This window comes from Thamnophis sirtalis, unplaced genomic scaffold (genome assembly GCF_051295495.1).
Source record: "Thamnophis sirtalis isolate CommonGarterSnake01/CBP01778 unplaced genomic scaffold, rThaSir2_p1.2 scaffold_4, whole genome shotgun sequence".
Classification (NCBI taxonomy): Eukaryota; Metazoa; Chordata; class Lepidosauria; order Squamata; family Natricidae; genus Thamnophis; species Thamnophis sirtalis.
The window spans coordinates 75,367,497-75,379,857 of NW_028261384.1; the positions used below are offsets into that span (position 1 = coordinate 75,367,497).

Sequence of the window (12,361 nt, forward strand, 5' to 3'; positions counted from 1 at the left end):
CTCTTTTGTTTTGAATTACGCTATCCTGAGGGGAAATAGTCTTCAAAACATGTAATTAAATATAATGAACAGAAATAGGATTTTAGGTACTGTTCTAAAGATATATTGCTCCTGAAAATCTCTTTATAAACTGTTTATCAACACTAAGGTATCCGTGGCTGTAGTTTCATAGCAAGTTTGTTGAAAACTTTGTTTCATATTTTTTGAAATTGAAATGATCCCCAACTAATCAAGCAAGGCAGAAATGTATGATATTCTAATAAAGAAAAATAAACCTCAATGGACTCAATGGGAATTGTTTTAACTAAGTGAGCAGAAGATTAGTCCTACTAACAAAACTCATGAATTTGGAATACAGAGTACAGAATTCATATTCTATATTGTGGCATACAGAGCTATTCCTGTCAGCCATGTGAATGTTACAAGGCTAGCATACTGTGGACACTTTCTCCCCTGTTTGCTTCTACAGGCGCTTCTGCTATGCATTTCCAGGATGACCAGAGGCTAAAGAAAACAGGAATGTCATACATCACTGCAGAATATATACATAATATCAGCTGCTAATCCATATCTCACTATTTCTTTGCATCTGCTCCCCAGTATTTTTTTCAGGAACCTGATAATTTAACAAAAAATGCTTTTCGAAGCTTAACTAGTAAGTGGTCAGAAAAGATCCTTCTGCCTTAATTAACCCAGCTAATTGTTGCAAGCACAAAAGTGTGCTGTTAGATATTGTACAATAGGTATGCAAGATCTTTATTCCCTTGTCAATTGCCTTTATTAAGGTTTGCTTCCTTAAACTGCTATTAGTACTATTACTATTATTGATAGTAAAAGAAGACAAGCTCCACCTTTGGAAAACAATATGCCTATGAATGAAAAAATATGTCTGTGTGTGTGTGTGTGTGTTTGTGTGTATATATGTATGTGTGTGTGTGTGTGTGTGTGTGTGTGTGTATGTATGCATGCTGATCTTGTTGTATTCGGGTCTTTTCCTGTGTAAGATTGAGTATTGGATGCAGACAAGACCATCAGTATGAGGGTCGTTTCTGTATCCAATACATAGCATTTGTTGTTTTAGAAATTAAATTCCCCCTCCCATCAATACCAGAACTCATCTCATTAGCAGCAGGAATGGTTAAATGTTACATCGGAAGATTGATGGGGTATTTAGAATGCAATCAGCGCACTAACAAGAGTATACAACTAAACAGGCAGGCGTGCCAAGTGGCACAGGACAGGCAAGAATTTACCAGGGGCTTGAAGCAACAACAGGGCGAGAGAGAAGTGGCAGCTGGAACAAGGTCCCTGGCCCTTCCCCAAAGGATCCCGTGACAGGGACACTCCTTCAGCCCTGCTGTTTCTGGAGGGCACAGAGCCCTGGGAGAGTCTCGTAGAGCGGGCTTCTTCCAACCGCTGAGTCCTCCATTCCTGTTCCTTCCTCGGCTGTGGAAGAAGTCCCCGCTTCCTTCTCTTTGACAGCTGCCTTGTTTTCAATGGGGGGGGGAGGGAGGAAAGGCAGTCTGTAGCAGAAGCTTGGCTTTCTCTTCCCTCACATGTATGGATTTCTCCCCCCATTGGAAACGAGGCAGCTGACAAAGAGAAGGAAACATGGGCTTCTTCCACAGCAGAGGAAGGAACAGGAGTGGAGGACTCTGCGGTTGGAAGAAGTCCACTCCGCCTGGCTCACCCAGAGCTGTGCATCCTCAGAAACAGCGGACCCGAAGGAGGATCCCTGTCATGGGATCCTCTGGGGAAGAGCCAGGGACCATGGTGGACCTCATTCCGGCCGCCACTTCTCTCTCGCCCTCTGTCGCAGGAGCCGGGCAGGGCAGCAGGCACCTGCACAACCTCACCTGGCACCTTTGGTGCCCAAAGCCTGCGGGGGGGGGGGGAGGACCGAAGGTTCAGCATCAAAAGTCAGGGCGCGGGGGGAGCCAAGTCCACCAATCTTGGCTGGTCCGAGCACTGGCTGCTCCTTCACCCTCAGCTCCAGGACAGACAACTGCTGCCTCCCTGGTGCAGCCCCCGCCCACCCACCCAAGAAAGGCAAAGTCCCAGGTGAGGCAGGGAGGTTGGTTGTGCTGGATGCGCAGGTCTGAAGCAGGGAAGATTGAGAGACACGGAGCCAAAGACTCCCTCTTTCCCCCACCCCATAGCTCGCCTCCTTGGGTGGGGCCAGAGTGTAGGTGGGAAGAGTAGAGTTTGCGACCAACTTCAAAGTGAATGGGGCTGTTTGTGACTAAATGGGACAGAGAACATAGAGTGATGCAAGGGAACATGGAGGTAATCTATCCAACCCCTTCCCAAGGCAGGAGTCCTTACACTTTCTTCTCTTTGAGAACTTTCAGTGGCAGACATGAGGGAAATGGTTTGTGTGTGTTTGAGAGAGGAATGACACACCTACAGTACTTGCATGAGGCAGTCAAGACCCAGTAATCCCCGCTGGCAAGCAGAAGTCCCCCATCTCCCCCCACTCTTCTTGCAGAGCTGTAGTATTGGACCTTGGAGGTGAGGTGGGATTTTTTCCCTCCTGCTATTCTGGAAGAAAAGAAATCTAATGCAGCAGCAGGAGGAGGGGCAGCATAAAGAAGCGCCACCTTAAACCAAAGCCTCTGAGTAACTGGGAAAGAAAGCCGTGCTTTTCAAGCAGCAGTTTTCAGCAGGTTCCAAGCACGGCTTTCTTTCCCAGTTACTCAGAGGCTTTGGTTTAAGGTAGCGCTGCTTTACGCCGCCCCTCCTCCTCCTCCTGTAAGCGAGAGGTACCTCAGAGACTTGGCAGGGAGCTCAGGGGAGACAATGACCACAATGATTTCACTCCCCAGGAACTACCACCGCCACCATCTAACCCTCCTGGGAGCTGAGCAAATAAGGAGCCCTGAAAGCGAAATGTCTCTCCTTTCCAGTCATCACTGCCCGTTGGCCCGATTCCCTGATGCAATTTGTGGAGCTACTTGCCCTCATGAAAATGCGGGGGTTGGTATTTTCAGACTTTCAATGCCTACGAATACAGGTAGGAAGATGGGGATGTCTCAGGAGTGAAGCCTTTGATGCCAAGTGCCGAGTCCCTCTTCTGCCCCCATGAAAATCACTCCCATTCCACTCACTCCAGTTAAATGTGTGTAGAGTGATAGGGTTTGTTTTAAATGGATAGTGAGGCTTCTTTGCCAGCCTCCCAGCTGGCAAAACATAAATTATTGCTAACTGGAAGGGATGTGTGTGTGTGACAGAGATGTGGGGGGGGGGGGGGAAGAGAGAAAGAAAGAGAAAGAGTAAGAGAGAAAGAGAAAAGGAAGGAAGGAAGAGAGAGAGAGAAAAAAGAGACAAAGAGAGAAAGAGAGAAAAAAAGAGAAAGAAAGAATGGAGAGAGACACAAGAAGGAAGGAAGGAAGGAAGGAAGGAAGGAAGGAAGGAAGGAAGGAAGGAAGGAAGGAAGGAAGGAAGGAAGGAAGGAAGGAAAAAATCATTTTCTGCTTATTTGATGTGAAATGAATTAACTGATTTCTAACAGTAATGTGTTTTTTTTTCTAATTAAAAGTTAGTGGTTTTAAATAATCTGTTCTCTTTTCCATTCTCATGAAACAGAATTCAATACTATTTTTATTACAAGATTTAAAGAAATATTTTTATTTCTTATTCTCAGAACAGGACCTGAGATAACAGATAAGATAAATTGTGTGTCTCAATTTTAACATAAATCAACAATATCTGAAGGGAAGAGAGGTTTCCACAGATATTATTAAGAAAATATGGATGTGCATATTAAATGATATATGTTTTTGGAAATTTACAATATAAGGCCACTAAACAGAAATACATAACTCGTGTTCAAAGATTAAGAACAGTAGCCACTGACCAAAGGTAATGACAGGTGGTTGCTGAAACAGCTTTGTATTTCCTGGGAATTTTGGCTGAGCATCCTCCATACTTTCTAATTTCCATTCTATTTCTCTCACTCTAATTTTGTGAAGTAAGGAAGAATAAAAGCTAAAATGTTGTTTCAATGCAATCTATTCCAAATACTACTCTGAATTGGATCTCTACCATTGTGCTTAACAAATGACTTACCTAGCTCCTGAGCTCCTGGTCAATGTTAAATCTTTGGCATTTAAAGTGGCACGTTGAGGTCCTGCCCCTTTTGGACCAAATTAAAACCCATGATGTCCAAAGAGTGTTTCTGCTGTGAGCTTATGAGTAATTATTATTAATCAAGAAATGAATCCTTTTAAGTTTCCTTTGCTTTAAACAAGATAAATACTTTAAATGCAACTTTACCCCTTTCTTTCTCTTAATAATAGTTTTCTATCTATCTGTCCTGGGTCTTCTCCATGTAAATTTCTCTGTGCTTCAGTCAATAAATAAACAGAGTTTATGCTACTAGAGAAAGCCTTTACCTCTTTTTAAGAATTTACTTACCTTCTCTATATAATATTCTCTTACTTCAGGTAAAATAGAGTCAAAGTCTCCACTGATATAATCAGGCAGAAAACTGAAATGAAAATAATAATATTCAATCAATTCTTTTTAATAAAAGCATTACATTTAGAAATATCAAATATTAACAAAAATCAGAATAGAATAGTGAGTGAATGCAAAACCATTGAAATAGCATCATCATCTAGAATTAACATCAGATTAATAGCTACACATTTCTTATTTAATTTTCTAATGAATATATTATGTTGTAATAATTTGCATAGATGCCGAGATAAACTAGATTCATAACTAGGAAGTATAGTAACTGAAGCAGGAATCAGAACATCTTGACCCAAGCTGATTTCCAATGAAATTTTCAGCGAAACTGTCTTGAATGGCTTGCTAGATAATTTAGAAAACCTGAATGCTAGTGTTTTTGACCTATTAGCAGCTTTTAATAATATCAAGCATGGTATTTTTCTTGATAGTTTAATCAGATAGACTTCTGATGGTGTCACTTGGAGACAGAAGAAAAGAGCTATTCTTCAAAACTCAACTTATTATGTTTCTTTGCCTAAATTTTATGAACAACGCTTTTTAATAACAATATGAAAATGCTGGGGGTATATGACCAGGATATTTGGAGATGGATAAGGTAACAATCTTCAGGTAAAGTGTGGCTTTCTGCCAGTACTTAATTGCATGGAAGATAATAAATTGAAAGTGAATTACAAGATGATATAGGTATTAGTTATAAGGAGCCAATATACAACAAAGATGGTACATTTTTCTCTTCTGAATACACATTTTCATAAAAGAAGAAATAGAAGGGATTTAAACAATAAAAAACATAATCATTTTTCAGATTCAGCTACAGACCAAGAACATTCTTTCCTGGAAGAAAATTATCTACTAGCATCTTTTAACATGCTTTACATTAAATTTTGGCTCCAGTACAGAAATGTTAGTTATTAAAGAACTCAATAACAAGATTGGTCTCAGAAAGAAAGCCAAGTTACTGTATTATAACATTATTGAAAAAAAATTGCAACAGGAGAAGCCAGAAGCGTCGCAACAAGACTGGCTGGAAAAAAAGCAAGCTCTGCAGGCCCTGCCAGCACACACACTCATCACCTCATGACCCAGAGTGAAAACCACCCAGCAATCAATCATGAATTGTTCTCAGTTGGTTATCTGTTGTGGAATGTTCTTAGTGGAAACCTCCCAGCAGTCAGTCATGAAGAGCTTTGTAGAATTCTCAGCTGGACTGCTTGTGGTGGAGGAGATCTCTATCTGGTAAGCATGAGTCTTGGCAGCTCACCCAGTTTCCCCCCCTGAATGGCAGCTCCGGGCCTCTGGGCTCGCTGGAGCTGACATGTGGCCCCTCTACCATGAAGACAGCAACTGGGGAGGTAAAAATTACTATCAGTTAGGAGCCGAAGGACCCTTCCCCCTGGTTTTGTGGGATGTCTGTGGTGGAATCTCGCTACCTGGTGGGCATTCTACACTCCTTACTATGAACCCATGATGCCTCCGACAGGGGATAAGCTTTCTATAAAACAAGGTATTGTAATCACCCTCTGTGCCACCTGGTATATAGTATATCTTGCACTACATAGTGCTATTCCCCATCTACAGTAATTGGGGCTGGCGGCCGTATCGGGTCTCCTGTGATATCAGATGCCTGAATTGATCGGAGCAGGCTGCAGAGGAAAACTGGATGTTTTCTCCAGTCGGGGGGGGGGGGAGCCTTAGCTGCATTGTGACAGAGTTAATAACTCACATGATTGAGAAGGGAGGAGCCAACGTCGTGACGACGCATCGTACGGACCCAACAGTCCGAGTCCGTCGATGAAACTTTTGTCTTTGGACGGTCCGGTAGGACCTAAACCATCCTGAAGAGATGGTGACAGGGAAGCCAAAGCCTTGCTGGTCACAGGGACATTGCAAAGTCCCTGTCTGACCCAAGGGTAGTGCTTCCAACTGAGGACAAACAGGCAGCCCCCAGGCTGGCATGGTCGGAGACGGCTCCTGAAGGAAGAGACGAAGCGAAAGCATTCCATCTGGTGAGGTTTTTTTTTTTTTTTTTACTTTCAGAAGATCCGTGTTGAGAAACCTTTTTTCTTAAAAAAAAATAACAACTAGTCCTCAAAGTAAGAATAAAGTGGCGAATTTGACACTTATTGGACTGTTACTAGAAGATTTCCTGCTCTGGTTAGTAACAATGTTTTGTGGATTGAAGTAATTACAACATTTCCTGTCTCCCTGCTTGTAGTCTATGGACTGATCTTTTTTTTTTTTTCCTATTTTTTCCTTTTTACTACACTAATTTTTTTTTCTTTGGCTAAATTCAACTTCTTCACTTACTTCAACAAATTTTTCCTTCTATTGGTTAAAACTATATGAAAGATATTTAAGGGAAAGCAAAGAAATAACAATTGACTAATTATTGAATCTGCCATCTGGAAGCCAAAGTCTGAACTTTGTTTCTGTTTTGGATACAATGTATCCTTTGTTGTGCTTCATTTGGTTTCACTGATCTTGCAATGGAAGGATTTGGAATTCGCTTATGTTTTTAAAACCTGATAAGACTCAAAAGCATGAAACCTGTTTTGTTAGTGCTTCTGGTAAATATTTTGGCAAGAGAAGGAAAAGATAAGCAAGAATAAAAACCCTCCTATTCTAAAAACTTTGAAAAAACTGGTGTTTAAGATTTAAAATAAATACAGACACATCTCCTAAAATTTTGACAGGCTAGAGTGGCAGATTCCTTTTTCTATTCTTTTTTCTTTATACTCCTTTGCATTTTGAAAAATGGATCATTATTCAGAGGAAGAAAATCTAATAATCCAAAACATCCTGGCTGGACTTCAAAATATTGCAGAAGGACTTAAGAGATTTGATAAGAAATGGGACAGTGTATGGGGTACTACATTTAAAGAGAGGGGGTTGGAGCCCCAGAGATCAAAAAAGAGAATGGAAACAGAAAATAAAGATAATATGTCAGATGAATTCATCAATGGACTAAATACGAGTGAAAGTGAAAAGAAGGGAAGCTGGAAAAGTGTTTTTGACAACCTGGAGCCTTTCTTTCAACTTCAAGATGCAGGAGGGAAAAAAAAGAGTAGAAAGAATGGAATTAAGAAGACAAATATATCCAGAAACAAGTTTGATAACCAAAGCTAAGCCTACGTTAATAACAATTAAAGAGCAACGAAACTACATGAGAGATCCTTTAAGCTACAGAGTGCGGAGAAAAGTGTTAAACTCTGAAAAGATTTTAATAAGAGACATGACACAACTGCTGGCAAGAGAGAAAGGATTATTTCGCTACTGAAAAGACACTGACTGATAATGGCAATTGATAAAAAATAGCTAATTTTCGATGATTAAAAAGTAGGGATTTTAGTATTTTGTAGACTCTTATCATAACATCATTGAATGTTTATTCGCATGTAAATATATCATGATATTAACAATGAAAGGATAACCTTAATTAGGATAAATAACCAGGCCGCAAATTGCAACTGAGATTTGGTGAAACGATAAAGCTTATAAATTTGTGTTTCAGACCTTGTTATGAAGCTATAAATAATTTGGATTAGAATAAGAGGTGATGTGACGTAAATAGCAAACAATTGTTTTTCTTTTTTTTCTTCTCTGTCTTTTTCTAATTACAATAATAAAAGGGAATGTTAATGCATACCTTGAAGATTATCAACTAGAAATTTTAATTTGGATTAGAAATGGCAAACAATTGTTTTTTTTTCTGTCTTTTAACTATAAAAATAAAAGGGAAGGTTAACATATACTTTGGTGATTATCAACTAGAAATTTCTCCTTTTCTTTTTATATTGTCTTAGATTTTAAATGGTCATTTTGTTAACACATATAAATAGATTGTTGTTTAGAGATTGTTGCTTTTTGCGTCTGTGGAGAGGAGAGAAAAATGTAAATAACCACTAGTTAACTATAATAATAATAAAAAATATATGTTAGAGAGAGGAAATGTTAGATGTCCTACTAATCGACTTTTTCTTTTTCTTAGAATATGTTATAAAGATATAAAGATATGGCAGATGGACTGGATCTGGGGGAAGGGGTAAAAATGCCAACAGGTGGCTATGTTTTTGAAATCTTAACTAAATGAAAATTGTGGTATGGTGATAGTAAATTGTGGTATGGTGATAGTAAAATATATAAAATCTTAACATATACAATTTAAACTGAATGGAATATATGTGATTGTGGATAGAATGCACGAAATGTACTTGTGACCAATGGATACGCTTTCTACAAGATGTAATGAAAGATGATGCTTTTCTTTTTGTGTTTTTTCTGTAATAAAACTAATAAATTTTTTTATAAAAAAATAACTCACATGATTGGGAAAGGCCCAATGAATTTGGGCCCAAGTTTCTTACATGGCAACGACAGCCTGAGATATTTAGTGGAGAGGTATAACCTCTGGCTTTCCGCCTTTTGTTGGCATTCTTTTTATATGTGGCAAAAGAGTGACGGAACACATTCCTCACCACTTTCTAATTTTTTGCATCCGGGCTATCCCCTTCTGAAAGGTCATATCATCTGGGCGCATTTGGGGACACTCTGGAATTGGGATGAACTCCCTCCCTGTAGCCCCATGAAATGGGGTAAAACTCATACTTTTGTGCACTGCATTGTTATATGCAACTTCTGCAAAGGGGAGGAGTTCTGCTCAATTGGTCTGTTGGTACTGAATATAACATCTTAAATAGTGCTCCATCATTGCATTTGCCCTCTCCATGGCATCATTGTTATGGAGTGGAAGGCTGTATAAACTCCCTGTGAAGACCCCACCATCGCCACAAATCTACACCAGAACCGGGTAATAAATTGCACTCCCATGTCTGAAATTATCAGTTTGGGGATGCCATGGAGTCTATAGACATGGGCAATAAACAGTTTGGCCAGCTTCCTAGCAGATGGAAAGCTGGTACACACTACAAAATGAACCTGCTTGGAGAACAGCCTATTATCGTCCAAATGACCTTGTTCCCTTGGCTGTCCGGTAAATCCATGATGAAGTCCATGGCTATCTGTTCCCATGAATGAATCGGATCTGCCACTTGCTGTAAAAGACCAGGAGACCGGCCAGGCCAGGACTTCATGGAAGTGCAAACAACACAACTCCTTATAGATTCTTCTATGTCCCTCTTCATGTGGGGCCACCAGAACTGGTGATTCGTTAAATGCAGAATCTTGAGGAACTCAAAATGTCCAGCTGAGCAAATGTTGTGGCGGCGCCAAAGCACCGCTACCCGTACCACACTTGGTACATATAACTTCAACCCCTTCCAGGCAAAGCTCTCTCACTGTGTTAATAAAGTTTGATTTCCCTGAAACCACTGGTCCAGAGGGAGTACTGCGTGGATTGCTCTAGAGAGGTCCTCCCCTGGGTATACAGGTTTGGTGCCAGTGGGGTCTGTTGAGTGGCTAACACCCTAGGCTGTGATGTTGGAATGATAGCCTGCACTAGATCCTCCCTTTTATCACAATATTGTGGGTTGCTGGAGAGGGCATCGGCTGAGAGGTTTTTGCCACCCTGATATATATTTTAATTGGAAGTTGAATCACCAGAAATATAAGGCCCATCTAACTTGTTTTGGCAACAATCTTCGTGGGGTCTGGAGGGCTTCCAAATTCTTATGGTCCATCCAGGCCTCAAAGGGTATCCCTCCCCCTTCTAGTAAATGCCACCATGTCAACAGGGCTCACCAGTTCGTGAACACCTCCTTCTCCAAATGGCCAGTTGCATTTGGTCCCTGTCAACTTTCTCGAGATATAGGCACACGGCTGTAGGGCTCCTTCATTGTTCTTTTGTAAGAGGACTGCGACCACTGCCACATCGCTGGCATCTGCCTGAACCACAAATGTTTTAGTGGGATCTGGAGTTTCCGTACTGGCTCTTGTGCAAACAAGGATTTAGACACTCAAAAGCTTACTGTTGTCCACACAACCAGACTCCCTGGTCAAGGGTTCATCATGAGATGTTTTGTACGTAAGAGGTTGGTTAATGGAAAGGCCACTTGGGCAAAGGACGGGATGAACTGGTGATAGAAATTGGCAAACTCTAAAAAAATCTGCAACTGCTTGCGGGTTTTAGGAGCCTGCCAGTCCAACACTGCCTTACCTTCACGGGGTCCATTTCCACCCCTTTAGGTGAAATACAGAACCCAAGGTAATCCAGTTGCATCCTGTGGAACTCACATTTAGACAATTTGATGTATAAATGTGCTTCCAGCAGCTTTTTAAGCACTTGACATACAAGAATTACATGTTCGTCCATGGTCTTGGTATACATAAGGATATTATCTAAATAGACGAGTACCCCTTGATACAGATGCTCATTCAGCACCTTGTTAATTACCTGCATGAACACTGCTGGGGCTCCTTGCAGTCCGAAGGGCATAACCCGGAACTGGTAACTGCCTAGAGGACAATTGAAGGCTGTCTTCCATTCATCACCAGTCCGAACGGGTACCCTATAGTACACCTCCCTAAGATCTGATTTTGTGAATATGCGTCCCTTTGCTAACCTAGCCAGCATGTCCTTCATTAAAGGGAGAGGGTACAGATGTTCCACACAAACGGCATTAATCCCCTGGAAGTCAACACAGAGGCATAAGCCACCATCCTTTTTCTCACAGAAAAGAATGGGGGTGGCTACCCTTGATCTAGCTGGCTGATTAAAGCCTGTTTTCAAGTTCTTTTCTATGTATGCCCTCATTTCTGCTAGCTCTTGCGTGGTCATAGAATACATTTGGGGCTTTGGAAGTTTAGCCCCAGGGAGTAGTTCCACAGCACAATTCATGGAGCGGTAAGGGGGCAAGGTATCACATTCCTTTTCGCTGCATACATCTTTTAAGTCTGCATATACCTGGGGAAATCACTCCTCCCCAGGTGTATGTACCAATGGCACTGTAGCTTGCAATCCCACTGGGCCCTGGGCCATGGTTTGCGTCTCATGAGGAGGGGGGTCAGAGCCGAGGCCTATTCTGAGATGTCTACTACCACCACCACCCAACCATATTGTGGGGACCCATTTGTCCAACTGTGTCAGGCCTAGTACAATCTCCTCTGTAATATTTGGAACCACTGCAAAATGCAGGACCTCCCAATGAGTCCCTATCTGCAATACCACTTGATCAGTTACATGCGTGGCTGGTTGCCCCCCCCAATAACAACCCAACCATCTGTTTGAATCAGATCAGCCTAGTCAACTTCCTGAGGCCCATCCCCATACTATCAATGACTGTGGCATTCATTAAGCAACAAGTGCACCCTGAATTGATAAGGGCTGTACATTGTCGTTGCCTGTCCACCACTACCAGTATCACAAAAGGCTTGATAGGCTTAGTTTCCATCGGGTCGGAACCGTCCTCCCTGTCACTTCCACCGCTGTGGAGCATATCACCCAATGGGCTGGAGTCAGCTGGTGTAGGAACTGGTTGACTCGTCCTGTGTAACTTCTCCTGGCTACCCCTCATGCTCTTCCTGGCCATCCCCCTTTTTTCCTGATGTGCTCATGGACACTATAGGACTGGTCTCATGGCACACTGCCACTCTATGCCCCGGCCTCCTGCATCAAAAACATGTTACGGGTGGCTGGATGGGTGTTTTCTGTCCAGCTGTCAGATATCTTCAAAAAACATCACCAGGATGAAATGCTGGACAGTTAACCTTGGCGGGAAACTCCCTTCCTCCACATGCGCAATGAGATGGTCAGGTCAGCGTCTAGAATCTTCCTCCAGCACATAACGATTCCCTTCTCAAATACCATGCCCCCCTCCCCGTTTCAATGGCAGCCGAGGCAGCAGCAAAGCAGAGCCTGTATTGCCAGTGGGCGCCAGTATCCCATCACTCCGGGCCCATAACCAGCTGGAGACCCCCTCTGGGTAAGGAG

General features: G+C 41.9%; 1 protein-coding gene across 8 annotated transcripts in view; it reads right to left on the reverse strand.

The window, feature by feature from the left end:
- The window catches only part of TPK1 (thiamin pyrophosphokinase 1), a 348,263-nt gene that overhangs the window by 148,459 nt on the left and 187,443 nt on the right, over positions 1-12,361 (reverse strand). For all 8 annotated transcript variants that reach the window (XR_015696394.1, XM_087713141.1, XM_087713144.1 and 5 more), the window contains one exon: positions 4,417-4,489. Coding sequence is in view for 7 of the 8 variants with exons in the window: in XM_087713141.1 (XP_087569267.1) it covers positions 4,417-4,489 (73 nt within the window). In the remaining variant the exon portion in view is untranslated. The remainder of the gene's footprint in view (positions 1-4,416; positions 4,490-12,361) is intronic.